This window comes from Meleagris gallopavo, chromosome 2 (genome assembly GCF_000146605.3).
Source record: "Meleagris gallopavo isolate NT-WF06-2002-E0010 breed Aviagen turkey brand Nicholas breeding stock chromosome 2, Turkey_5.1, whole genome shotgun sequence".
In the NCBI taxonomy this organism is placed as follows: domain Eukaryota; kingdom Metazoa; phylum Chordata; class Aves; order Galliformes; family Phasianidae; genus Meleagris; species Meleagris gallopavo.
In genome coordinates this window covers 10,525,538-10,551,528 of record NC_015012.2, presented here as the reverse complement: position 1 = coordinate 10,551,528, position 25,991 = coordinate 10,525,538, and the positions used below count along the sequence as shown (strand labels likewise).

Below are 25,991 nucleotides of genomic sequence, written 5' to 3'. Positions count from 1 at the left end.
TTAATGCACTTTGGTGCACTGAAGGCCCTATCTCTGATATGAAAAGAATTCACCGTTCCACTGCTGATACAGTTTATCCTCAAAGTAGGCTATATAACCACAGAGAATTACTGCTATCTGCTGGTGTAACGCAGCTCTGAGCAGGGGCAAGCATATCACCTAAATGCTATTTCTAGTAGGGCTTATTTAACTGAACAACTACATAGATGTCCGTGGCCTCTTTTTGATTGCCTGCTGTGGGATTCTGTAAAAACAGCTGAAGCAAGAGCCTTCTGGCTTCTGTCACTTCTCTTACTGAGGTGAGAGAAGAAAAGAAACTGCTATAGGCAGAAATAAAAATTCAGTGACAGACTAAGTGAAAAATGGAAAACAAAAACAAAAATCTCCACATAGAAATGGGTCAAGGTCTAAAGAGAACTGAGATGCTTACTCCAGTGTTTGTCTACCAGCCAGAATAATCTTTTCATGATGCTTTGGATTGGAAGATATTACTCCTACCTTTCCCATTCGAGGTTCTCCAACCAGTGCTCTGAATTCAAGGTTGTTCTGAGCATAGCTTCTAAGGTGAGCACAAATGTGATCCAACTGTTTTCTCCAGTAGCCTGAGCAGAGAGAGTTAAGCAGGAGAAAAATCCCTGACATTACAATTAGTATTTCATCTACTCATCTGATAATTCATTTAAAAAATAGAAGATTTTCACAGAGACATAAAAAAGAAAAAAAAGGACTGAATATTCTTCAGAAAATGTAACTGATCAAGTAAGTTATACTCTTTAAAAAAAAAAAAAAAATGGAATACTGTCTCATCCATGAGATATAATTCATTCTTAGGGCAGCTCTGTTCACAACAAAATCGTGTCTCAGAGTTCTTTGGAATCTAAACTGACCGTGTGTAAAGAAGAAACTTGATTTCAGGTTAAAAGTACAATAGTACAACTAGCAACTGTACATTTTTGAATGTATTTTTAGTTGATTTGAGGTCACTGACAGCTAACAATAAGACAAATCTGAAAGCTGCAGACATAGTAACTGAGCCTATATGGCACCCTGCTCTATGTAACTAAATCTCCAAATACATGCATTTCAATTATGTGTGGGAGAGCGTATGAAAAGCTTAAGCATTTCCATTGTTTTTGGAATCTCTGGAACATATTTGGCCTATATAACAAAGCTTTCACTGGGTGACAGCATACAGTCCCGTTGATGCATGTACTTTCAAGCCCTTCATTAAGCTTACCATCAAGGTAAGAGAACAGCATAAAAAACTTGATCTGACATTGATTTTTTTCAGAATGAAATACATTCCTCAGCTCTTGGCAGGCTGTAATGGAGAGTGTAGCTTCAACACAGCTGACTGTTCTAAAGTCAGATAAAAATTAGCAAATCTGGGGTTGCTCAAAAGCAGTTCAGAATTTCTTCTCAATCTTTCCTAGTGAAAGTTGTTCTCTCACAAGTCAAAAGCTGCACCACTACGAGCCAATCTTTTATTATCTCTGATTAAATTAAGCTCTCTGACATGCTGAGTTAAGTCAAATGCTGTCTTTCCTACAGTGATGTTACTAAGAGAAAATGTCACATTTTAGAGCCAAGGAGTAAGGAAACTGCAATACTGATACAGCACTGTCTATATGGACAGTCTCTGCAATGAGTGATGTACTGATACCTCTGGGGGCTGTAAAATGGAGACTACCAGATCTCTCAATGTTTTTACCAACCCTATCTTTGTAATGCTTTTAAGAGTCTCTTTCCCTAGTTTATTTTTCTTCCAAAGTATCTGTTTAATTCACAACACCATTCCATACAAATTCTTCACATGGACAAGCCTCATATCATATTTTTCACGAGCTACAACCCTCAGTGCCTCAGAATTCTGTTTAATAACATTCCCAACAGGCTCCATTGCTGTACTCCCTGAACCTATCTTTCACTGTGGAATAGGAGTTGTTCACTGGTTTCCAGTTCAGATATAGGATACATTTGTCCCTGATCTTTTAGGATCTGAGGTAATCAAACCATTAGCACTCTAGGAAGACTGCTCAGGACTCATTAGCCACAATTTTATTATTGCTGACGTGCTTTCTTTTAGCTATTTTGGTGACTGGATTTTTAAGGCATTTCATTTACAAGAGACTGGTTGGAAGACAGACTTGTAAGGATGTCAGTCAGTGATGGCCCATGGCATAGACTGTAATCTATTGAATTTAGACAAGGTCATATGTCAGGGCTTTGTTTTGAATAACAGTTGTCGTTCACGATCACATAAAATCAAAGCTTTTCCTAACCTTTTCCAGGACTTATAGCTGTCAGGAGAGGCTTGTGATCACTCATCTTTTGCAGCTTTTCTTTGTGTAAAACCCACTCAAGTTCCTTCTTTTCCAGCAGTTTGCTAGATGGGTAAAAAAGTCCAACGGTTTGGGTTCCTTTATCTTCTGTTTCTTTTAGTTCTGTTCTTGATTTGAACAACGAAATAGGAAGAGGCTGCCAGGCAATTTGAGCTTGAAGTGATTTAGCCTGTCGAGGGTGGAGAGGAAGAAAAAGTTTAATATAATTAGATGGCTTACAGCTAAAACAGTATAAAAATTGTAAAAGAATGACAAAGCTAGAAAGGAGAGTCATTAACAATTGTTGGTTATAGTTATCAGTCAGTAACAATGATGCAATTTATCACAAATAATCGAGAGAGAAAAACTCTTTGTGACTGTTAGCAGAATCAGGTCACTTGTTGGCCTTGCTAAGTGTCACAGCTTTTTCTTAAAACAGAATTTTCAAAGCAGTGTCACACATGCATAAAGCAGTGCCTTGTATTAGCAGGACGCAAATACTAAGATAAAATTACTTAAAGAATGAAGACTTTTGAAAAGCTGCTTGTTTCTCATTTTGATATTGACTGGATTAAAGCCTTTGGCTAAGTCTACATTTGTGAAGAAGATAGTTGTCAGAGTAGAAATATGGTTGTATTTGCTCTCAGTGTGTTCACAGAGCACAACATCTCAAAAAGGAAGTGAATGGAGTTAAGTTAGTTCACTGTTGGTATATATCAGTATGTCTTTTAGCTATATTCAAGCCTGGCTTTGAATTTCTGTGTCTTACCTCAGAAAACCTCAGCGAGTCTCCAGAATCCATGAGAACTCCATTTTGAGAGCTCAACCTTGATGGGGGCTCTATGTAAACACCACAGGACCCACAGAACCGAGCATATGGACGAGTTTTTGTACCACACTTGAAACAAGTAAAGTAGCATGGAGGAGGGTCAGGCTGGAAAGTTCAATGAGACACTTGTGACTACAGAAACACAATGCACAGTTTGGAAGAGAAAAGCCATTACGTGAATTTAAAGGCAGTAAAATAACATTATCTAAAGCTACTAGGTTAGAAACATTAACCAAATACCAGATGACTAACACTGGTAGATACAAAATTGACTCTTGAGCAATCTCAGCACCATGATGTGGAGAAACATGTTTTCCAACAGATCTAGTCCAACTCCCCTGCAATGAATAGGGACACCTACAGGTAGATCAGGTTGCTCAGAGCCCTGTACACCCTGACCTAGAATGTTTGCAGGGACAGGACTTCCACCACCTCTCTGGGCAACTTGTTCTATTGCCTCATCACCCTTATTGTAAAAAAAACTTCTTTCTTATATCCAATCTTAATCTCCCTCCTTTTAGTTTGAAACTTTCTCCTATCACAACAGACTCTGCTAAAGAGCCTGGCCCCTTCTTTCTTACAGCCCTCCTTTGCGTACTGAAAGGCCGCTCTCAGGTCTACTTGGAGCCTTCTCTTTCTTTCTCAGGCTGAACAGCCCCAGCTCTCAGCCCATCTTTGTAGTAGAGGTGTTCCGTTTCTCGGATCATTTTTGTGGCCCTCCTGTGGATGTGCTCCAACAGGTCCACATCACTCCTGTACTGAAGACTCCACATCTGGACGCAGCACTCCAGGTGAGGTATCACAGCTCAGAGCAGAGGGGCAGGGTCACCTCCTTCACCCTGCTGGCCTCACTTCTTTTGATGCAGCCCAGTTGGCTTTCTGGGCACATTGCTGGCTCATTGTTAGCTGCCATCCACCAGAATGCCCCAGGACCTTTTCAACAGAGTTGCGCTCTATCTTTACAGCCCTCAGCTTGCACTGATAGTGGGGGTTGCCATGGCCCAGGTGCAAAACCTTGCACTTGACCTTGTTGAACCTCATGAGGTTTTCCTGGGCCCACTGTTGGAGCCTATCGGGGTTTCTCTGAATGGCATCTCATTCTTTGGGTATGTCAACTATGCCACACAGCTTGGTGTCATACACAAACTTGCTGAGGATGCACTTGATCCCACTATTGATGTCATTGATGAAGATATTAAGAGTAGTGGTCCCAGTACTGACCCCTATGTTTGCTTATAGGGGAATGTTTTCAGTTTTATGTAGACTCAGCTCACAGAAAGAAACAAACAAAAAGAAGTATTATACTCTGGGAAAATAACCTTACCTTGAAATGCTATATTAATAAAATATATGCTGAAAGAAACTGTTCATATTGATTGTACCATGCAAAAATTTTACCGAGCATTCACTGAGAATATATTTTTCTTTACTTAACAAAGCCTTCAGCCAAAACAGTTGCATGCATCATCTCATCTCTGGTAGCTGCCTGAATAGACAGATGATCGTAGTCCAGGATGTAGGAATGTAGGAAAACCTGAGTTATGTTAGCCTATGCTTTAACTCTGAATGAATAAGTTACTTTGGCAGAGTGCATGGCTATTGCATCTCAACAGATGGAGTAAAGTGGTGCTCACTGATCCATGGCAATGTATTTACGTCTCTAAACCCTTAAGTCATTGACTAAAGTGGAGTCAAGATGTAACCTCAGCCTTTATTTTTTCTTTATCCTGTGTGCCTTAAGCAAGTGTTTTGATAGTAGTAACTGTGTACTATCTGACAGGAGTTTTGCAAAGAGAAAATTGTAATTGCTGCAGCTCACAGATGAATGAAAACAGATTTGTCAACAAAAAGACCAGCGTACCTTGGCTCCACACCAGTCACAGAAACGTGCCTCACAGTGGTTCACACGATTGCATTTTGAGCAGAATACTGTCTTCCCTTGCTGACTGGTATAAGGTGGGGGGGGATCTCTTCCCAACATGGGCTAATTAAACAAGGTAAGCATTAGGTAGAAAACAGGTCTTACGAAGAAAAGTTCAATGGCTAAATAAGGTGAAACAGGAAAGCAAGCTGCGTTGATAACATAAAATTCAGCCTAAAGGAATTATTTCAACATAAAATAAGCAACAGACTGACTTTGCTCTAACTTGCCACTTTTTTATTTGCACAGCCACAATAAAATGTGGTACTAATTAATTTACTGTTTGTTTTAGTACAAAATAGTGCAAAAAAAATCTTTTGCAATCCTGTTCTTTTACAGTGAGTGCTTATTCATATGGCCCCATGTAAGTATATTTGGAATCAACAAGGAGGTTTCTCTCCTGGTAAACATGTACTTTGAAATCCAAAACGCAAGACTCAGTACTTTTTCAGTACTTTCTCAGTACCTCTTAAAGGCTTTCTTGTAGTATGTTAGGAAAGTGTGTTCAGACAGTGATATCTGCCACGTGGATATTTCTTTGCACACATTTACCTCATACAAGTTATATATTACCTAGTTTTTCAACTACAATTTACTTACATGGGTATGCAAAAGAAAGATTTTTTTTTTTCATCTGAAACTTCCAGAGGTTGAACATAGATCCTAACTAGGACAAATAGGCATAAAATGTTTTATTAGGTTTTGCTTCACGGAACTAACGAGTCTAATCATGTTCTACATCTAAATTATTTAATAATCATAAATAGCAATATCAGTATCGTTACTAATGATCAGTTAATCAGTTATTCAGGAATTACTCTTGGTTATTACCAATCGATATTGTCAGTAAAGTTTGTAGAGCATTGATGATTAAATGAGCATTTAACTTTCTTTCTTAGCTATTACAGAGCTCACCATTCAAGTCACATGCCAACTTTATGCAGTTACATATTAATGCTTACATTCAGTGAAGCAGTTAAACACATGATCATCTTAGGTAAGTAAGTACAGATTCCTACTGAAGTTCACTTTGAAGTGACACCTCACTGGCTATACCAGAGACCTTTGCATCTAGCTACTGATGGTTTTAAAACTCAGGATGTTGCCATAATGATCAGATTTTTACTTGCAAATTGTTATTCTTCTCTCTTTTTTATGTGAGAATCTGAAGACGTGAATTGTATCCTAAGCTTTTCATACAAGATTTCCCTCTTCAGAAGTGAAAATAAAGTTCTTCCAAGGTACTCAATAAGCAATCTAAAATGAGACCTGAAGCAAACATCAATTTTAGAGGGAACAGTTACTTTTTTTTGGTGCAGAGTCAGCGCTAAATACAAACATGGGAACTTCATCTGCATAGGGGCAGCAGCAAATGGAGATAACAAAAATAATGTAAAAGATGATTTTGTTTTCACAAAGTAATTTAAATCAATGAGAACGACCTTCTTCTAGTTCTCTATTGCAATTAAAAAATAATTTGAATACCAGCAGGACTCCCTAGGAGTCACAGCTACCTGTTTTTAAAGAGCATCCTGAGTTTTGACAATAGCATTTCCAGTCCTGATTTCCACAGGAGAAATTTGAAAGTATAGGATATATTTATATAATGTTTAGCTTGTCCTTTGTGATGGTGCATCTGTGGGAGTACTGATCCAGAATATGGCATGTGGGCGGGATTCTCTGCTTTTGTAACATAGGCACATAGGGACATGACTTCTGCTTTGAAAAGCAAATAATTTTATGGTTTGATTTCATTAATGCTACCGCAGTCGATACAAGCCTTACCATCTGTGTTTCAGGCAGTTTGCTTTCACAGGTCACACAATGTTTATGGTGAAGAGGATTTCCTGTGCCACATGCCTGACAAATTACTTTGCCCTTTTAAATACAGAAAGAATACATTTCATACAGTATTTGAAAACAGTGAACAACAATCATAGCAAGAGGACTTTATCTTAGAAATTGCTATGCTTATTCAGCTCTGCAAGTAGAAGAGATACTTTAAGTCTGTGCTGTGGACTTCAGATTTTTGTTAAGCTGTTGCCTGATTGTCACACATCTACATATGTTTGTGCCAGTTTTATTTTATTTAATCTACAGTACAATTCACTCGAGATCCAGTATCAATACCCGCAGACCTTTCAAATCATTAGTGTCAGCTTGTGCAGTCACTGCACTCACGCATAACAGAGGGAGCCCTATTTGCAAGGAAAAAACAAAAAACTTGTTTTGTTGATTATGTGTTCCTGTGCTTGTCAGCCCTGCTTCACAGGGCTGTTAGGAACTTTTATTCCACTATTATTCTTAGCTTAAAGCTCTCCTTATCTGGTCAGCCTGATAAAGATATTTTGCTAGCCAAGATACCCTTGCCCTGTTAGTGAGGTGGATCCCATCTCTTTTAAGGAAATGTTGATCCTCAAGCAAGGTCTTGTAATCATAGAAACTAAAACCCTTTTATCAACAGCTCCACAACCAATTGCTGATGTGCAGTATCAGTCCCCTCGACAACCTATTCCCTCAGCAGCAGGACTGAGGAAGGTTCCCATGGTCCACGTGCCCGCACGGGGGGAGTATTTTATAGGGCCAATTTTGTCCAGTTAAAGCCATCAGCACTTTCAGATCACTGACCAAGATTGCCCTGATCCTTCCAGCTGACCTCTACTGAGCACTCACAATCAGATGAGGTAAGCAGAGTAATTAGAATATATTTAATACACTTAATTGATAAGATGATCCCTACTAAATATAATTCCATGCATTCCTGTCACTGGGGCTTCTACCTCAGGTGCTCTTCAGTGTGCCTTCCTGAGCTTATGTGTTTTTGTCTTTAACAATTATTCCTGTTCAAGCTTTTTAACTCTACTAACTCTTAATGCTTCTTTAAGGTATTTAACATTAGATCAAAATATTCATAGAGTTGTCGCCTGTTAAAGAAATGCATGCCAGGAGTTAAATTATGATGTTGTTGTATTTATTCTCAGTTACCTTAAAGCAGGTGTTGTTTTGGGGCTGCAGTTGTGGATCTATTGGTGATTCACACACAATGCAAGTGGGCGTATTCATTGGCACGAGATGTTTGCATTCAAGACATGGTGCCATCTGAAAGAAAAAATGTATCACATCTTATTAAGGAGATCATTAACATTATCATGAGATCATTAATGATATTGTGACAGTTTGTCACAATATTGTCATAAATGTCACAATATTGTATTTTCTATATCTTGCTCATTAGAGTTTATATCAGCAGCATAGTCAGTGGACTGACAGCAAAAAATAAAAGCTGACATTGATCAAAGAGAATGCTTTACTGATACATGTGCCAGAAAGGTGCTAAGTTAGTTACTTTACAATAAATTTAAATGCTATCATAATGTGTGTAGGTAGCTCAAGTCATTGTAACTATGAACCTTAACTACAGAGGTGCTGAATATTTTCAGTTATCTCTGGAAACTACAGCACTGTCTCAGACAAGACATCTTTCTGAGGATACACGGGGAAAAAAAACAACACCATTGACTCATTAGATAAGGTTATTATCTCCTGGGAAGAGCTTATGGAAGACAGTTATAGACATAACTGCAAAAACTCAGGGTGTTCTGACATACACACATACCACTGTTCAAATCTTCAGGCATATTAGATGGATCTTCTACAGCTATGGCATTGGTACTAGTTACTAACTAACTAACCTCACTAGTTAGCACTGAAATAAGATGCATATGCAGCTCCTGAAGATGCAGTCGTTGTTGCAGGATGAGGAGGAATCTGAATTTGGTGATGTTTCCTGGCACAAGTGAATAAAATACAATTTACTTTTATAAAGTTGTCCTTATTAAAATACGTGGCACCTACAGCAATCCAGTTGATTTTGCCCTCCATTGAATAACTACTTTGGTCCCACTGCTGAAATTTCCAAACAAAAAAAAATAAATAAGAACTTCACAAATGAAAGAGTGACTAAACAATTAATATGTAATTTGCTGAGGAAGTTCCTCCAAAGAGGATTCATTGTGTTATGATTTTTTTTTCTGACCTGTGCTCCTTCAGGGGATGGGAAGCGATGCACTGGCACAGGTGGGATAGGAGAGCCACATTCCTGGCAGAAGTGAGCTGAGGGGTCAGACAGGCGAGGTGCAGAGCAGTATGCACATCTGAAAACAACAACAAGCTGGCTGATCTTGTTTTGGTGATGTACTGGTGCATAACAATGACAAATCTGGAACCATTTGTGTCTGGACTTAGGCCACTGATTTGTAAATTGTGGTTCTTAGTCTATGGTGGCTCACTAGGCCATTCCCCAGTGTTTTTTGCAGGAGATTGAACAAGGAAGAGCTTTGCTGGGTGGAAGCTCTCTGGCTGCTGCTACAAAGTTTCATGATTTTTACTCACCATGTAAGATCTAGTGATACCTGAGCTGTGTCACCTTCTACTGTGAGTATCTGTCTTGCTTTTCTTATTTATAGTAGAGTCTCACAGCATTATCAACTTGGTTGTTGGAAGCAATTGCTCTGCTTCTTTCTAAGGACAAAGATGTCAATAGAAGTCATTTACCTGAGGAAATCTCTCTCCCTCTGGATCCTCGCCACCTGTGTGCTTGCCAGGCTCTTCCGGCTGGTCACTGCAGAACTGGCAAACTGAAAGAAAGGTAATTCTTGTACATTAATTAATGTTTGCCAAATGCATACAAAACACACGTAAATGCATCTAGCTAATTCAACTAAAGACATGTGATTTGGGACAAAGTGCATTGAAATATATTGCTTTAAGGAATATCTAATACATTTCCCACTAGCTGTATTAGTGACCCAGAGATTCTTAAAAAAAATAAAATTGTCTCATCCAAGACAGGATGTTTAAATCTTAGGTTTTAAATATTTGTTAATTGCAGTTTCAGTAATGTATTAGAAAGGGATTTGTAACAATGCAGGCATTGGTAATCTGTCATGCTTGGTTTTGTCTTTACTGTTAACTACTTTCCTACTGAAGTGTGTCTTTACCCATAACTTTAAATCAGTACTGTACAGTACAGCCAAAGGACTAGTTTCCGAGAGATTGTATAAAAATGATCACAAATTTTCTTATCTTTCTCTTTTCTGGACAGACTTGTACAGTTATCCTCCATGCCCCTTTCCTTGCCTGTAAGGACTCTGTTGGTAGTGCTGAGGAATCCTCTCCATACCCTGCTGTTCCCAAAGGGCTGCTCAGGAGCTGTGGTCCTTGCAGGGGCTTGCGGTCAGTCTTTCTTGCTGTTTCCAAGTCTAAAATCAAAAACTTGTTATTCCACTTTAAGTGGTATTCACTTCACACAGTTAACATATATGTCAATATGACTATTTCATACTCTCAAATTTTAAATTTCGATAGGCAAGCATATTTCTAGCAATCCATAACTCATTTTCACATCCATATTCTGGGTTAAAACAAACTGTGTGGAATTACAGGAAATTAAACTAGAAGAAACCTCTTTCCTTTCCAAAAGAGCTTCCTTTTATATTTTGCTCAAAAAAAGCTCAAGCTTTTTTTTTTTCCTTCCTGCACTTTCAAAAACCAAGAGTAAAATGCACAAACATTAATATGATTCCCTGCTCTTGAACACTCCCATTGCTGTTACCACAGGCTAACAGCCTTTATGTATAAAAATCCATCAAGCTTTTGTTTCTGCTTTGTGGATTTATTTAAAACCTTACTGCAAACAAATTTGCAATCCCATCAATTTAATGTCATTTTCTTGTACAAGATTAAGGCTTTTTATGTTGCTCAGAAATTAATCACATTTTTTTCTTTTTAATAAGCAACCTGGTATGTATAGAAGGCAATTTTTGTTCTCTATTTGCAGTGTTGAGAAATGGAAATTGGACTTCTCAGAAGGTGTTTTGTCCACTGAGATGTTTTTTAGAATTATCTATATTTTAACGATACATAAGATGAAAACCTTGCACTGTATTTTCAGCTAAGAGAAAAAAAGTCTGTTCTGATTTCCCACAGTCATACCATACCTTGGAATTCCCGGGGTGATTCACTCCAGGCAGGTTTGATTTCCACATCCATTCCATTTTTCTTTGGTTTTGTAGTGAACATTTCATCTTCCTTCTCCTAAGAAGTGATTTCATTTGGATTACTTAGGATTGGTTGTTTTTTGCTCTAATCCTTCCTTACTATAGTTATTTGTTATGATTTAAAAGATATAATTAAAGTATTTATTTTCATTGTAAGCATTTGAAAAATTTAGAGGATAAATATATTTTAAATATATTTAACCCGAGTTGGTCATGACAGAACAGTGAGAAAAGAAAAAAACATTTCATTTTATAAATTTCATTTTATAAAAAGGATTGAGGCTGCAAAGATGAGCAACAGGGAAAATAAAATATGTAAAAAATACAGGCAGTCGAGTTTTAATCTCTAAGCACTATCATACATCCAACTTTCTATATTCAGACGAGAGATTACAGTTGCTAAAACTTGCCTGTGTTGTGATATCTTTTAGGAACTTCTTGTCATCGTCTTCCATAGAGAAGAGGATGTTTGGTTGCTTGTACTCTACTAGAAACACCTTTGTTACAACAGCACTCTCCCTGCAGTCCCTGAAAGTCAATGATCACAAAGCTATAAACGTGCCATAAGACCATGTGCAGTGAAAAGGAAACCACTGGTGAACACGGTTGATCTTCTGAAACATCTCTTCTAAGTTTGCAAGTCATTACTTCAGTTAGTAAGCACAATCCTGGGCAACACTCTCAAAAACGTCTGCTTTGTTTTGATATTATTATTATTTTGAAGTTAACGTGCACACTGAGAAGTTAACAGTAAAACATATGGATAGTTTAGTTCCTCAACATCTTTTACCTATAAAACACCTGATGCTGCTTTGTCTGCTTTCTGGAATAACTACTGTTTGCCAGCATTGCAGGCAACAAAGGACAGAATTCTTCTCTGTTCAGAATCTCATATTCATTTTCCCAGTCAAGCAGCAGATAGCACACTATTAATTTCATCTCTATCTGCCTTCTCTACTTTCTCACTTGTTAAATTACAGCAGTAACATTAAAATGACATAAATGTACAAGCTATCAATTCAGAATTTGCTTTCATTCCAGAGCATCTATTTGGTGCACCTGAAAAATGTCTTAATAAAACGCTGGAAAGAACTATTAATTCAGATAGCGATATGTGAAAATACATACAGACCTAGGGTTTGCACAGGGAATATAATGCCGTCATAGGCCAGTGCAGACACAAGCAAAGGCTACCTGCTGGTGCTAATAGTGGGGAACAGCAAGCCCAGATTCCCAGCTGCACTGGGAAAAAAAAGGATAAAAATACAACAGAGAATGCATGTGTTCCTTGTGTGTCACTAACCATGAAGTTAGGAGAAAGTGAAAGATTGTGCAGCAAAATCCAGTTCTCTGATTTTATTTTACTTCTCTGTTTTATTTCTCTGTTTTATTTTTATTTTACTCTTGCACATGCAGCGTTGTACTTACAATGTGAGGTCTGGCACTGTATGCTTCTCCCACAGAAGCTACACCGGGTGCTTTCTGACCCCAAGGAACACCATAATAGTTTTTCTTCTGGCTGTTCTGACCCCACTGTACAGTGTATGTTATTAGTCTCTCAGCCATAGCCTCTGGGGATCATTGGCCTACATCCACAGCCCGGAAGGTAAACGTCCTAGAGATAATCCATTCCCATAAACTATTAATGAATAAAAAGCAATATGAGAAAGCAACCCAGAAAGATCACTTAGGTTGCAAACTGGCTGGGGAGACTGCTGCCTCTTGTTTGCTAAGTACAGACTGCATTAAACAGCACAGCTCCAAGCCGCTGCTGCTTTTTGTCCCTTCCAAAACAGAAATCAATTAAACCAGGATACTTACTTGGTAACTGCAAGAGCCTTGACTGTTATTTTCCCAACTGGTAACGTGATAGGACTCTTATACTTAAAAGTGTTATGCTCTCCATAGCCAGGTTTCCTAAAAAGTTCTGGTTTACTTCCATCTAAAGTGTAATAAATAGAGACCTCAGGTGTATCTGAACAACACAGAGAAAGTAATTAGTCAGACTGTGCAGGAACTGGAAAAAAAACAAACACCATCCCTACAACTCTGGAAATACTCAGTACTGTGCTTGATTTTTCTCACATAAAGAAGCAATTGCATAAAAGTTCAGAACAAAACTGTTTCTCACTGAAAATCTGTTCACCAAATGACTGCAATTTCATTACTAGCAATATTTCTCTTCATAAAGTAGCCATACGGTGGTTTTGCAGGAAAACGCTGCAGCAACTTGTCTGTTCTAGCAACAGACAAAAACATTTCTTCCTCTGATGGCAAGTGGAGTTTCAGGAATGTAGGAATGGCCGCTGGGGTGAGCCTGGCACAGGGTGCCTTCCTACGCTGCCTTTGCAGTCACAGCAAAATGCAACTGCTTGCAGAGCTTCACCTCGGAAGCAGTACTGAAGTAACCCTGGGTCAATAATATTGTTTGCATGTAAAAAAATAAATGCTGGTGCAAATATATTTGGTGTACCCAAATAGGTAACATTCCAGGTTACTTAAGGAAGATCATAAACTGGAACAGGTTGCCCAAGGAGGTCGTGGATGCCCCATGCCTGTAGGCATGGGTTCTTTTCAATACAGGCCATCCTGTGATTCTGTGATAGAGATCACAAAGACCACAGTTATCTGCAAACAACGGTATGGAGGCTAAAAGGTTCAAACGATCGCGTGAGAAAAGGTTCTACGGAGGCAGAGCTGCAGTTCGTACCTGACTTTATTTCTACCCGAGTGCTGGTGTCTATCCGGTGCTTGGCCCTCCCTGGAAGAGGGCTCCGAAGGGGTATGACCTGCGGCACTGACACGGAGCCCGCCGTCATCCTTCGCAGCGGTGATCTCTAAAACAGAACGACAACAGAAAAGCAGACGACGATTTTTCTTGACGAAAGCACGGTCCGAGAGTACGCGTCCCGCTGCGCAGCAACAGGCACCGTCGCGCGCAAATGACGTCATCTCAGCGCGCCGCCGCGATCCGCCGCTCGGCAACGGGTCCTCGTCGCGTCCCGATGACGTCATCTCCCCGCGCAGCCGAGCCCGCCGTCATGGCGGAGGTGAAGGTGAAGCCGGAGGTTCCCGACCCTGTGGACATAGAGAGCAGGTGCGCTGGCCGGGCCCTGGCTCCGGCCCCCTGTTCTTGGGAGAGGCTTCGTGGTCCTGGGGAAGCGGGGAGCGGCGGGGCTCGGTGCGTTGCTGTTGAGAACAGCCTAAAAATGAAATGGAGCAGCAGCGCTGTCAGGAAGAGCTGAGGGCGTGTCTCCATGAGGTGGAGAGGCGTCTTTATAGGAAGCGGGGCCGGGCGCTGTGTCTCCTCGTTGGCAGTGGCTGAAAAGCGGTTCGTCCTTACTTCTTCCTGGGCTGTTTTTTTCCTTCCCTTTCGTCCCGGCTCTGATAACCTTTCAAGGGATTGGTTTGAGGCGCAACAGTCTTTGGTTCCCAAACTGCTTCTCTCCTCCCCCAGGATCATCGAGCTGTGTCACCAGTTCCCTCACGGCATCACGGACCAGGTGATCCAAAATGACATGCCCCACATGGAGGCCCAGCAGCGAGCCATGGCCATCAACAGGTTGCTCTCCATGGTAGGGTGCTCCCCACTCCCTCGTTTTGCTTCAGCCTGAGGCTCTCTCGATGTGAATGGGCTGCATGGTAGCACCCAGCCGGGCAGGGCTAGGAAGTTCATCTTGGATTTAGTGCCATTTGCCATAATTGGCAGTTTTCATGGCTTAATTTTGGTTCTCATAACCTCTTGTGACCACCATGACTACTTATAGTGGTCACTACAACCTGTTAAAACATTTCTCAGAATGTACTGTTTTCATTCTGTAATACAAAGTTAACATCTATTGTGCAAATAATTGGCCTCTGTGAGGCATTCTCGAACCTGGCTGGCAGTTTTCTGATGATCTCTACAAAACTGAGAACATAACCAACAAAATAAGAACCCCCATCTCTTCCACTGGAAATCAGAATTGTTTAATGTTCTTGTCCAGTAGAGCTCTCACTTGATATCTGGGTGTGAATGAGCATTTTCGTGGGAAGTATACAAGAGCTCGATGTCCCTTGTACAAGGTGAAAGTTAGGAGAAACAATTGGAAGTGCACCAATGTTGTGGGAAGAGGCTGGAACTGTATTTGTTATTTCTGATAGCTAGTGATAAATGGATGGTCATAGGGGAAAAATAATATCCTCAATGCTATTGTTGTGTCTAGCAGTTCGAAGTGTTGTTTTTCTGTTTTCTTTATTCAGCTGATAGAAAGTAAATTTATTTTCTTTACGAGTTGAGATTTTTTACCACGTTCTGAAAACAAGCTGTTAGAAGGAAAGTTAATGTGCTGTGCCTATTTCCCACAGGGGCAACTGGACCTTCTCAGGAGCAGTTCAGGTCTCCTGTATAGAATCAAAGAGTCTCAAAATGCAAGGTGAGCCTTGTGCTTATGCAATAAATACTTGAACAGAGTTCTGCAACTGATGTGCACCATTGTTGGGAATGCAGTAACAGAATTTAATTGCTTGATACGCTTAATTCTCCTGAGCCAATCCTGGAAACTGTTCTTTGATTCCTGCTGCACAGAGTCTACTGTGAGGCTCCAGTAACTTCCTAGCAGAATTCTTCATCTGGCAAAGTGATCTGTGTGAGCAGATGTGTATGCTCAGATGAAACCCAGCTGAAGCTTGGCCACAGCATCTACAACTGTAGTTCTGTGGTCTTCCTCAGCACTTACAGCAGTTCCAGAAAACCACTTGATGTGCTGTCGATGCTCTTTATTTGATTTATTAAAATGTACTTTCAAAAAAGTCATGTTTTGTGATGCCTATGTGAACCTGAGTAGGAGATGCCAGGATTTACTTCTAGAAAGAAATGTCCTTCAAAATTATCTTCCATGCACGTATCTCAACTTCTCTTTCCAATGCATTAGAAACAGATTCCTAAGTTCAGGCTTTCTCAGACCAGAGAAAAGGCTTGTTGTAGAGCTTGAAGCACTCTGCTGTCCCCTTGTTAGGACAGTTGATCCTGAATTATGCACTGAGTGTTTGACCTTATGCAGCTGTGTTAATATATGACTCCGAACTTCTCATTGTTAAGAAAAGTTGAGTGATTCCTGCTTACCTTTTAAATAACTAATATTATTATTTTTTTCAACTGTGCTGTTTTCTCTTTACTGTGGCTTCTCATTGGCAGGCTCAGAATGATCCAGAGAGATTTGGTGTCATGTATTTTATTTGTCAGTGACTGGTTTATTGTGTAGGGCTTCTTTCTTCCTTTCTGTGTTGTGTTTTTTTTCATAGTATTTGTTTTTGGTTTAAAATAAATCCACCCTCTTTCAAACTTCAAACTCTAAAAAAAAAATCCCGTTGTCTGTTCTACTCCACAGTAAAATGAAAGGCTCCGACAATCAGGAGAAGCTGGTTTACCAAATTATAGAAGATGCAGGCAACAAAGGTAGTTTATATTGGTAATTATAATTAATAATAAATTATAATGGTGAATGGTAATAACTTTGTTTATGGAACTTTTTCTGTCCAAACTTTTAAATTCTTGTCCAGACAGTACAGATATAAAATAAAGAGTACACTTAACAACTCTTTAGCTAATGTTCCACGTGTCCACTTATTAAAAACAAAGGAAGACATAGTTTTCTATTAAAATAACAAATTCTCTGGTCTGACCTTTTGAGACCTCTTTCAAAATATGAATTTTCAGAATATGAATTATGGCTTATTTATGGGAATGTGAAACTGAGAAATCTGTACAAAACACTCACTACTTAAAAGACAACATTATATTTCTACTGGATTTAGTAACTGCACTAACAGCAGAAATCACTGCTAGTAACAAGGCTTTCGTAGGAATCTTTGCACACCGGATGAGAGAGAGCTGGTAGAAGTGGCTGTAATGTTTAGGGCAAACACTGGTTACCTAAACGTGCAAGAACAATTCTGTGAGGCCAAATGACTTGTACGTATAAGAGCTCCTAGAGATGGAGATGGTGACTGTGGTGTTTTTTCTTCTGTTTTATGAGGTGATTTTTATTTCATCTTCTTGTTCCCCTCCCTTCTCTTTTGCTGAGGGTGGTAGGATTGGAGATGCATCCTTTGGCTGGCAAGCAACATTGTGACTTTTGGTTTGTGAATCATTACAGAAAAAGATATCTGCTTCTTGTAATTCATTTCTGTTCATTTTTGTGCTTTTTAAACAGGTATTTGGAGCAGGGACATTAGATACAAAAGTAATTTGCCTTTAACGGAGATCAACAAGATATTGAAAAATTTGGAAAGCAAGAAACTAATTAAAGCAGTTAAATCTGTGGCAGTGAGTAGTTTGTGACTTCTTTTTTTTTTCTTAACATTTTCAAATGTTTGCTACATTTGCTGTATTTGTTTGAACGTGGAACAGGGAGCAGAGAAACCTTGTTCTGCTTCCAGCTTTGTCGCTGCACGTGTTCCAACACTTCACTCTTAACATTTATAATGTACGTTTGAGGTGTGCCAGATCCAAGAGGCTTTAATGTTTAATAAATAATAAACATACTACTAGCAAATGAATTAATAATGTAAGTAATAAATACATCACTATTAATATGCTGTTCTATTACTGTTCACACTACTGCTAATGACATAGCATTATTATCAAATCACTGTTTCAGTGCTCTTAGTTCTTAATTGGACAAAACTACTGTCATGTTTCTGTTCCCTTTTCTCTGCTGTTCCATATATGTTCTTGAGGACATAAAACCTACTGAAGAGCCTGGGTTGTTTAAAACTTTTGCTTCCAGCATCCCAGTGGGCTTCTAGGTTTATACTTCAATGTCTCTGTTGTCTGTAGGCGTCCACACTCCTGCCATCTGCACATCCTCCCTCTGTTGATTGCTGACTTGTTTATACTAAGTTCTTTCTGTCTCTTGACTGGGTTTTCCACCATCCACCTACCATCTTCATCACTGTTTCCATCTAAATCAGCGACCTGCTTATGAGTACTTTGTCTCCCTGGGTCCCAGTTTTGCTATGTTTATACCACAAGGTGGTATCTCTTAAAGCAATACTTAAGCACTTGTAACTGTGTATGGTAGCAGTGATACAGTTACATACTTGCAGGTGCCTTTGTAAGGCTGTTCTTCTCTGCAGGCTGTTCAAGCTTTCAGTTATCTGATTGATACTGGATATCTATTGTCTTAAAAGTGTTAAAACATTTGATTCTTAGTCTTGGTTATTCTGTTTTGTTTCAGTTACTCAAGCACTTTCATATCTTACATGCAAATAGTCCACATACCAGAATAGGGCTATTCTTTTCAGTACTTTGTCATTCTGTTGTAATGCTTATGCAGCATCCTGCTCTGCCTTACCTGCTTAATTGCAAATCATTGGCATGTGCATGTTATTTGGGCACTCTTCTGGTTTCCAGCTCAGGTCCTGTTTGCAGGGCCTGTTCCATACTAGCAGTGTATAAATCTTCTCTTTATGTCCATCTTATCTAGGAGTTGTACACATCAATCCAGCTGACTCGAGCTATCATTACTGTGCCTTAGATTTTACTTTCATCTATTCAGAGCTGTGTGCTTTCTCTACCAGGCGTCCAAGAAGAAGGTGTATATGCTGTATAACCTGCAGCCTGACCGATCAGTGACCGGTGGGGCCTGGTACAGTGACCAAGACTTTGAGTCTGAATTTGTGGAGGTGTTAAATCAACAGTGTTTTAAATTTCTGCAGAGTAAGGTAAGCACCACTACTAAATTGATCCTCCATTTGTATTTGCAAGTAATTCTTTTATTTCTAAAGTCAGTGATAGACAAGGCTTAAGTTTTCCATAGTGCTTTCTGTAAGTAAGTATTACACTTTTTTGTACCATTTACAGTGAGTGGAATCTTCCTTCTCCAAACTGCAATGACAGGCTAGGCAGCAAAGACACAGGACCAAAAAAAAAACACAAACCAACAGCGAAAGTCACTGGTGGTTTTTTTTGTTTGTTGTTGTTGTTTGTTGTTGTTGTTTTTCCTCAAAGCTCTCATTTCTGAGAGGCTAAAAGGCACCAGACAGTCAGCTCTGCCTGGAAGATGATCTCCTGTAGTCTGGCTGAGGGAAAAGCCTGTTCTACACTAAACAGATTGCAGCATTTTCTGTTCATTAAAAATATTTTAAGCTAACACCAGCTACAGCAGAAATACTTTTTTGCCAACAGAACAAAATATAGATATTCCTTCATATCAATAGAAATTACTATGTAAATTTGTGTCATATTCAGTGTAAAATTATGTTTGGATATGCACTTCGTTATCTCGCATACATCAGTCCTGAGGACATAATTTTAAATGATTTAAAAAAAACAACCAACGTTTCAGAACTGGTTTGCAGAACAACACTTTGCACTCTGCCCAAAACTGAGCTATGAAGAAAGCTCTGGCAATGAGTGCTGACTACAACTTGTCTTTGTGTTTTTTTCCTCAGGCAGAAGCGGCTCGAGAGAGCAAACAGAACCCCATGATACAGAGGAACAGCTCATTCGCCTCCTCCCACGAGGTGTGGAAATACATCTGTGAGCTGGGTATCAGTAAGGTCAGCATAAATTAATGTTTCTGCCCAGAATTGTCAGTATGTGACTAGCTACGGGAGTTAGGTCCTGCAAGTTTGGTGAGTGCTCTAGTTCCTTGCAGTTACTGCAGTGGAGGTAGACTTTGCTGCTTCGTTGCTTCTTGAGGATTGCCAGTGGTGCTGTATGGAATTCCAGGATAGTCCATATGTGTGGGTTTTCAAAGACGTGTCAAAGCTTTCACAGCCTGAGGCCATTGCTGGTCACCACCAACAGTATTCTTGTCTTCCACAACTTTTTTGTTGTAGGACTAGAAATATATCATGCTAAGATAATGTAGATGCCTGAGGTGCATAGGAAAATTCTTTTGGGCCAGTGAAGGCTAATGTAACCCAAAAAGTCTTGGGAGGAAAGGCATTTGTTTGCTTTTTTTTTTTCTATCTATGTAACCTTATCAGGTGCCCAGTAAGAGCTGTACCTGTATCTGGGACAAATTAGAAGGGCTCCTCTGAGCATGTGTTACTTGTGGGGGTTTGCTCTTGTTTTCCCCATTGCAGAACTCAGTGGCATACGTCTTTCCGATATTTATTTTACAAATTGTTTCTTAGGTAGAATTGTCTATGGAAGACATTGAAACCATTTTAAATACACTAATATACGATGGCAAAGTGGAGATGACTATTATTGCTGCAAAGGAAGGGACAGTAGGCAGTGTGGATGGACAGATGAAGTTGTACAGAGCTGTTAGTCCTCTCATACAACCCACTGGATTAGTCAGGACACCCTGCGGACTCTGTCCAGTAAGTAACAAATTCTGTACATGTATAGGTGGTACATGGCCATTTGAAGGACTGTATCCAAAATGTGCAGCTGGTGTGAATGAAGGTTATGCCTGTGAGTGATTCTTGTGGGTTTCTAAGCCAAGTATGCTCATGATGCTCATGAGCATCACTGGTGATTCTTTAAGTATGGTGTATGGGGCAGAGTTTCTATGATTTCCCACTTACATGCTGACTCTTTCCTCTACTGTGTGTTACAGAGTGCTTTCAAGTTCCGCCTGTTCTAAAATATAACTTTTTATTATCTGACCTTGTGTTCTTTGCCTATTTATATCTTTTTTTAAAAGCTAACTCACATCTGTCTAGCATTTGGCCTCTTCTGCAAGGATCACGAGTTGATTCATAGGTAAAATTTGCCAGATGTCTGTTGCATCATTTATTACAGTGGGGTCTGTTTTGCTTTGTTGTGCTCACATTGCTCTTCCTCAGAACTGACCCTGAACTTCCTAGACTTTGTTCTTAGCTACACTACTGCTTTTCTATTTAGAATGGAGAAAGAATCATGAGGTGTGCTACTTCTAGTGAACTCATGCTTGCTGTATGCAGTTACTCTACTGACCCACGTCTTTCTTTCCCAGGTTTTTGATGATTGCCATGAAGGTGGTGAGATTTCTCCATCTAACTGTATTTATATGACAGAATGGCTGGAGTTTTAAGGTGAAAGAAATCTGTAAACTCAATCCATTCTTCACAGCTAAGATGACAAAGCAGCTTCTAAATTGGTGAGCAACTTCAAGATGTGAAGTTCCTTTGCCTTTTTTTAAGTAAACTCAATGCTGCAACACATCGGTTGTGTGAGCAGTCCTGTATGTGGACTGACAGTCAAACCAGCACTGAAGATCAAGGCTGAAGTGAAAACATAGATCCCATCTTGTACAAAATAGGGGTGCGTGACTTGAGAAGTGCCGCAGAACAGCTGTGTGGTGATGTATCACACTTAAGGATTGTGTTGAGAACTCAACAGGAACTTACTTTGAAAGAAAATAAGTTATCAGCTGATCAGAAAAACTTGTTAATGAGCATTGCCAAGAATTAGATCCTAAACTTTGCTTTCAGACTTGTAGCGCTGGTGGGAGCTTAAGTCTTAAAGCTGACACATTTATCCCTATGTAAAATAGAAATCAATGATTCTTTACCATCATTCTTACCTACTATAATTTATGATTAAAACTGTATTTGATTTTTTTTTTCTTATCTATTTTTGTTTTCATTTTCTCCACTGCTGTCAGGGTCTGGTGACATTTCTGTTGCATTTACTGTTTGACAGCTACAGGATTATCTAATCTGTGCTCTGTATTCTGGCAGCTGCATCATGCACATAAATGTCAGCTGAAATTCTGAATGTAAGTATTCTGTGAAGATGTGTTTTCCAGATGAGAAACAGCTCTTCTGTCCTGGTAATGCAGGTACAGTGAAAAATTTTATAGGCTGTCTTTATGCCCTGAGGATTACAAAAAGTACCAGTGACAGCTGTTTGTACATAAATATGGTTTGTGATCTGAAGAATGCATGATACTGGCATACCATCAAAAAGCAAGGTCTTATCTTCCTGTGATGTAAAGCCAATTTCATAGAATCATAGAATCACAGAATCACAAGGTTGGAAAGGACTTACAAGACCATCTAGTCCAACCATCATCCCATTATCATTGCTATTAAATCATATCTCGCAGCTCCTCATCCAGACGCATCTTGAACACTGCCAGGGATGGCAACTCCACCACCTCCCTGGGCAGCCATTCCAGTGCCTGACCACTCTCTGAGAGAGAGACTTTTTCCTTATGTCTAACCTAAACCTACCCTAGCACAATTTGTGGCCATTTTCCTCGGGTCCTGTTTGTTGCCTGGGAGAAGAGACCAAACCCCTCCTCATCACAACCTCCCTTTAGGAAGTTGTACAGTGCAACGAGGTCTCCCCTGAGCCTCATCTTCTCCAGACTAAACAATCCCAGCTCCCTCAGCTGTTCCTCATAAGACTCGTGCTCCAGACCCCTCACCAGTTTTGTTGCCCTTCTCTGGACACGTTCCAGTGCCTCAATGTCTTTCTTGTAGTGAGGGGACCAATACTGAACGCAGCACTCGATGTGCAGCCTCACCAGTACTGAGTACAGAGGGGTGATTACCTCTCTGCTCCTGCTGGCCACACTATTTCTAATGCAGGTGAATTTGTGCTTCTTTTGAGCATAGCCTCTCATGCTCCTTCTCTGTACATCTCTAGACTCATGTTTTCATAAGCCTGTTGCCCTTTCATCATGGCCAAAGACATGCTGGAACACGGACCTGTTCTTTGAGGCAACTAGATACAGCTTTCTGACTGTTGTTATCTGGCATCATTAGAGATGTGATACTGTCTTTGTGTTCAAATCCTGCTTTGGAAATAAACAGGCTTTTGTACCAACAGTTACGGAAATTAATTACGTCACCTCTTCCTTGTCCTATAATCAAGCAACATCTTGAAAAGTCAGCTCATTTTCATAAATGAGAATATTGTGCGTATATGGTACAGTTGCCTCTCCACCATCCACAATAACAGAGGGCTGGGGGTGAAGTACTAGTGGGCAGAGCAATGTAGATACACGAACTCTGTGGAGAGAGCCAGGTCTCAGTACAACTTGCTGCCTCTGGCTTAGCTTTGTAGGATGCCTACACAAGTACTTTATCTTTGTGATAGCCTCCCGGCACTGGGAAACTGTCAGTGGAGTTGATCACAATAGTAGACCTGTTGCATCTGTCTGTTTTCAGAACTCTGTAAATAAGCCCTCCAGGACATTTTTTGGGAGGGTGATGGCCAAGTGCTTCTGCAACTGAATTTTCAGCAAGCAAGGAATTCTGACTCCAAGTAGTAAGGAGTTGGCTAATATAGACGGAATTTTGGAGGACAGGCTACTAGAATGGAATGGGAACAAGTTTGATGGTGTTAGCTAGTGTGTGCACCCACAGCTGGCTCTTTCTTTTGTTGGCAGCATTGTTTCTTGAGGTGACAGAGAAACATCTTTGTTTCTACAGAGGAAGAAGTGTTGTCACCAAGTGGGGGGTGAAATTATGAGATGTTTTTTCTTTCTCTGCTGTCTTTAATCATGGAGCACACTGAAGCCTGAGAAAACCGCTTCTCGCTTCACTGATCTTAACCTCAGCTTCAGGCATCTGTTATGTGACCAAAGATAATTTCACTGAAGCGTGAGACTGGGATTGCCTCTTATGAAGGCTGCCTAACACAACAGAGTCTGCATCCTGCTGCAGCAGAGATAATGCAAATTGTTTGCATCAGCTAGAAGACAGCTTTCATGGAAATGATACATCGTGCAAGTATGTCACTTCATGCAGTATGGCCATATTTACTGGCAGTGAGAAAAGGAGACAGAGCCTATTCTCAGAGAATGCTGTAAGTGGAGAGCTGGTCTATTAAGCCCTCTCAATTCTGCTTCATTTGTACTGGCTTCATCTGGTTTAGATGGCCTTACCTTTGTGGTCCACAAAGCTATCTCATAGTGTTGCAGCTGTAACAAGACACTCGAATTTAGAAAAAAAATGTACCTATAGGGAAAAGTAAAGCAATTTCTCTTTGCTATTTGTAAAATAGGAGCTTGTATGATCTATTTAATTGAGAGGGATGATCTTTCTGTCATTCTGGATCTTCATGAACCTCCGTGGCCTATCGCCTTGTTCAAAAAGGGAATAAATATAAAAAGGTAACATTAATAAGTTCAATCTTTTTTTCCTTCCTGACTTCTTTCAGTTTTCTTTTCTACCTGGCAAAGCCGTCCCCTTTACAATGTGGCATGAAATGTAAATGTTTAATGTTTCCAGAAGCATTAACTGCAGTGTCAGGCTGTACTGTGAATGGAGAGAAAGTACAGCTCCCAGGTACTGTTTAACATGCCTAGCCTTTGCAGTCCAAAGTTTAAGACGTTAATGGCAAACTTAAAGCTTTGATAGTGAAAACTCTAGTTGATTGGCTATTCAGATTTCCTTTTTTTCTTTTTTTCAGTTTAGTCTGCTTACACGTCTCACCTCTGTGGGACTGTTGGAGCTATGGTTGTTTACCTGGTGCTGTTTTAGTGCCATCTTCTGCCTCATCCGGGTATGGCTGTTCTGAGACTCTGAAAAGAGAGCTCTTAGGCCATGGGTGTCCAAGCAGTTAGCTTGTCTGGGCCTCATGGAGTGAAGAGAGTTGTCTTGGGCTGCATATAAAATATACGAGGACTGCTCTGACTGTAATGTCTTATATTGTTGGCCCACAACATCAGAGGCAGATGATGTTATGGCAGTAGAGTTTGAACCTTCCCATCAGTATCCCGTTACATGTTGTTGCTGTGTGATGGCAGCACAAGGGCAGTCTGACACAATGGCGTCTGTTATGGAAATGCATATGGAGCAAAGATGTGGAACTGAATGCCTGCATGTGGAGAAAATGGTACCCACTGACATTCATTGATACTTGCTGAGCATTTCAGGAGACCAGAGAGTGGATGTGAGCACAGTGAGGTGGTGGTTGATGCATTTTAGCAGTGGTGACAGTGACATCAGCTAATCTGTGTGATGCAGCTGACTATGCTGAAAAATAGTGTTTTGTAGCTGAGGATTTGCTCTATTAAATAGTGTTATTGCGCTCTTTGTTATAGGTTTCGTGAAAATAAATGGGAGAATTACTTTCAGTGCTTATATACTTATGTATATAAGCAACAAAACTTTTAAGTATATATTTTTTATAAAAACATGAAAAAAAAACGAGCACCAGTGAGATACGTGACCTTTTTTTGTGACACAGCAGTGGGGTTTGGTGGTAGGGATTGCAGTTCTCGGTGAGTTCTGACTCAGGTGTTGGTCAGATTTTGGATGAAATGACTCCTCCTGTGCTTCATCCTTGACAGCTGTTCACAGTTGTGCTTACTGCCAAAAAGCGGTGACACAGATAAGGTGTGACTGTGAAGGGAGGGGTATTTCTCTCTGGTGAGGGAGGGGTTGTGAAGGTGTGTTAGAGAACCACGGTCAGATTTTTGAGTTGAATGTCTGACTGCTAACCCAACGCGTTCCATTTGACAATTTGCAAGCCACGTATTTACGTCGAAAATATACTCCCAAATTATCAATTTTTTGGAAGTCCTGAAACCCGTTCTTAAATCCCTTCATCCAAACGGGAAGCACGCCTATTTGTCGCTGTTCGCAGGGCCGTGCTTAGCTAACGTACCACACCGCGCACACACCGTTACGTGACCTAGCACGAGCTCGCCACTCTGTGGACGCGCTTGGCCACGCGGCGCCATTGCACGCAGCCGCAGCGGCGGACACATCATCCCCGCCTCCACTCGGTTCCACTTCCTCCCGCTGACGCCTCCCCGTGTTTGGTAGGGGCACCTTTTCTCTCCATTCGCCCTTAGCTAACGTGGCTTCCCTGACGCTGCAGCTGCCGCCGCCACGTTTTTTAGTGTCACGCAGGACGGCGGGCGGGATGCCCTTAATCAAGATGGCGGTGGAACAGCGGCGCGGGTGCCGCCATCTTGTGT

The 25,991-nt window shown here is 40.3% G+C and overlaps 2 protein-coding genes and 1 long non-coding RNA gene across 8 annotated transcripts; 2 read left to right on the top strand and 1 right to left on the bottom strand.

The window, feature by feature from the left end:
• Positions 1–21: 21 nt before the first annotated feature.
• On the bottom strand, positions 22–14,068 carry DZANK1 (double zinc ribbon and ankyrin repeat domains 1). Of its 4 annotated transcripts, XM_010706577.3 has the most exons (13): positions 13,841–14,068; positions 12,952–13,105; positions 11,541–11,658; positions 11,071–11,167; positions 10,211–10,332; positions 9,626–9,708; positions 9,108–9,225; positions 8,057–8,170; positions 6,857–6,949; positions 5,012–5,134; positions 3,091–3,255; positions 2,283–2,511; positions 22–602 (listed from the first exon to the last, which is right to left on the bottom strand). In XM_010706577.3, the coding sequence occupies exons 1-13, from the start codon at positions 13,947–13,949 to the stop codon at positions 427–429; spliced, it is 1,701 nt and encodes a 566-aa protein (XP_010704879.1). In that variant the 5' UTR covers positions 13,950–14,068; the 3' UTR covers positions 22–426. The 4 variants fall into 4 exon arrangements, with proteins under 4 accessions (XP_010704879.1, XP_010704882.1, XP_010704880.1 ...); XM_010706580.3 differs by lacking the exon at positions 5,012–5,134; XM_010706578.3 differs by lacking the exon at positions 6,857–6,949.
• LOC104909526 lies at positions 5,065–11,835 on the top strand. Of its 3 annotated transcripts, XR_792382.3 has the most exons (7): positions 5,065–5,147; positions 5,971–6,068; positions 7,536–7,755; positions 9,376–9,505; positions 9,598–9,719; positions 10,176–10,306; positions 11,562–11,835. It is a non-coding gene; the product is annotated as an uncharacterized LOC104909526 (long non-coding RNA). The 3 variants fall into 3 exon arrangements; XR_002111608.2 differs by lacking the exon at positions 5,065–5,147 and having other exon boundaries at positions 5,872–6,068; positions 9,388–9,505; XR_002111607.2 differs by lacking the exon at positions 5,065–5,147 and having other exon boundaries at positions 5,872–6,068.
• A 47-nt stretch (positions 14,069–14,115) lies between the features above and the next one.
• POLR3F (RNA polymerase III subunit F) lies at positions 14,116–21,683 on the top strand. Its single transcript, XM_003203758.4, has 9 exons — positions 14,116–14,227; positions 14,588–14,705; positions 15,478–15,545; positions 16,500–16,567; positions 17,325–17,437; positions 18,694–18,837; positions 19,567–19,674; positions 20,257–20,448; positions 21,066–21,683. The coding sequence occupies exons 1-9, from the start codon at positions 14,136–14,138 to the stop codon at positions 21,141–21,143; spliced, it is 981 nt and encodes a 326-aa protein (XP_003203806.2). The 5' UTR covers positions 14,116–14,135; the 3' UTR covers positions 21,144–21,683.
• The last annotated feature ends 4,308 nt before the right edge of the window (positions 21,684–25,991 follow it).

Coding starts and splice junctions, on each gene's coding strand:
- DZANK1 (XM_010706577.3), bottom strand. CDS start 13,949: ATGACGGCGGGCTCCGTGTCAGTGCCGCAGGTCATACCCCTTCGGAGC. Junction 9,709..10,210: donor TACCAACAGAGTCCTTACAG/GCAAGGAAAGGG, acceptor CCTTTCTTTCAG/TTTGCCAGTTCTGCAGTGAC. Junction 603..2,282: donor AGCTATAAGTCCTGGAAAAG/GTTAGGAAAAGC, acceptor CTCTCTGCTCAG/GCTACTGGAGAAAACAGTTG.
- POLR3F (XM_003203758.4), top strand. CDS start 14,136: ATGACGTCATCTCCCCGCGCAGCCGAGCCCGCCGTCATGGCGGAGGTG. Junction 16,568..17,324: donor AGAAGATGCAGGCAACAAAG/GTAGTTTATATT, acceptor CTTTTTAAACAG/GTATTTGGAGCAGGGACATT. Junction 17,438..18,693: donor AAGCAGTTAAATCTGTGGCA/GTGAGTAGTTTG, acceptor TTTCTCTACCAG/GCGTCCAAGAAGAAGGTGTA.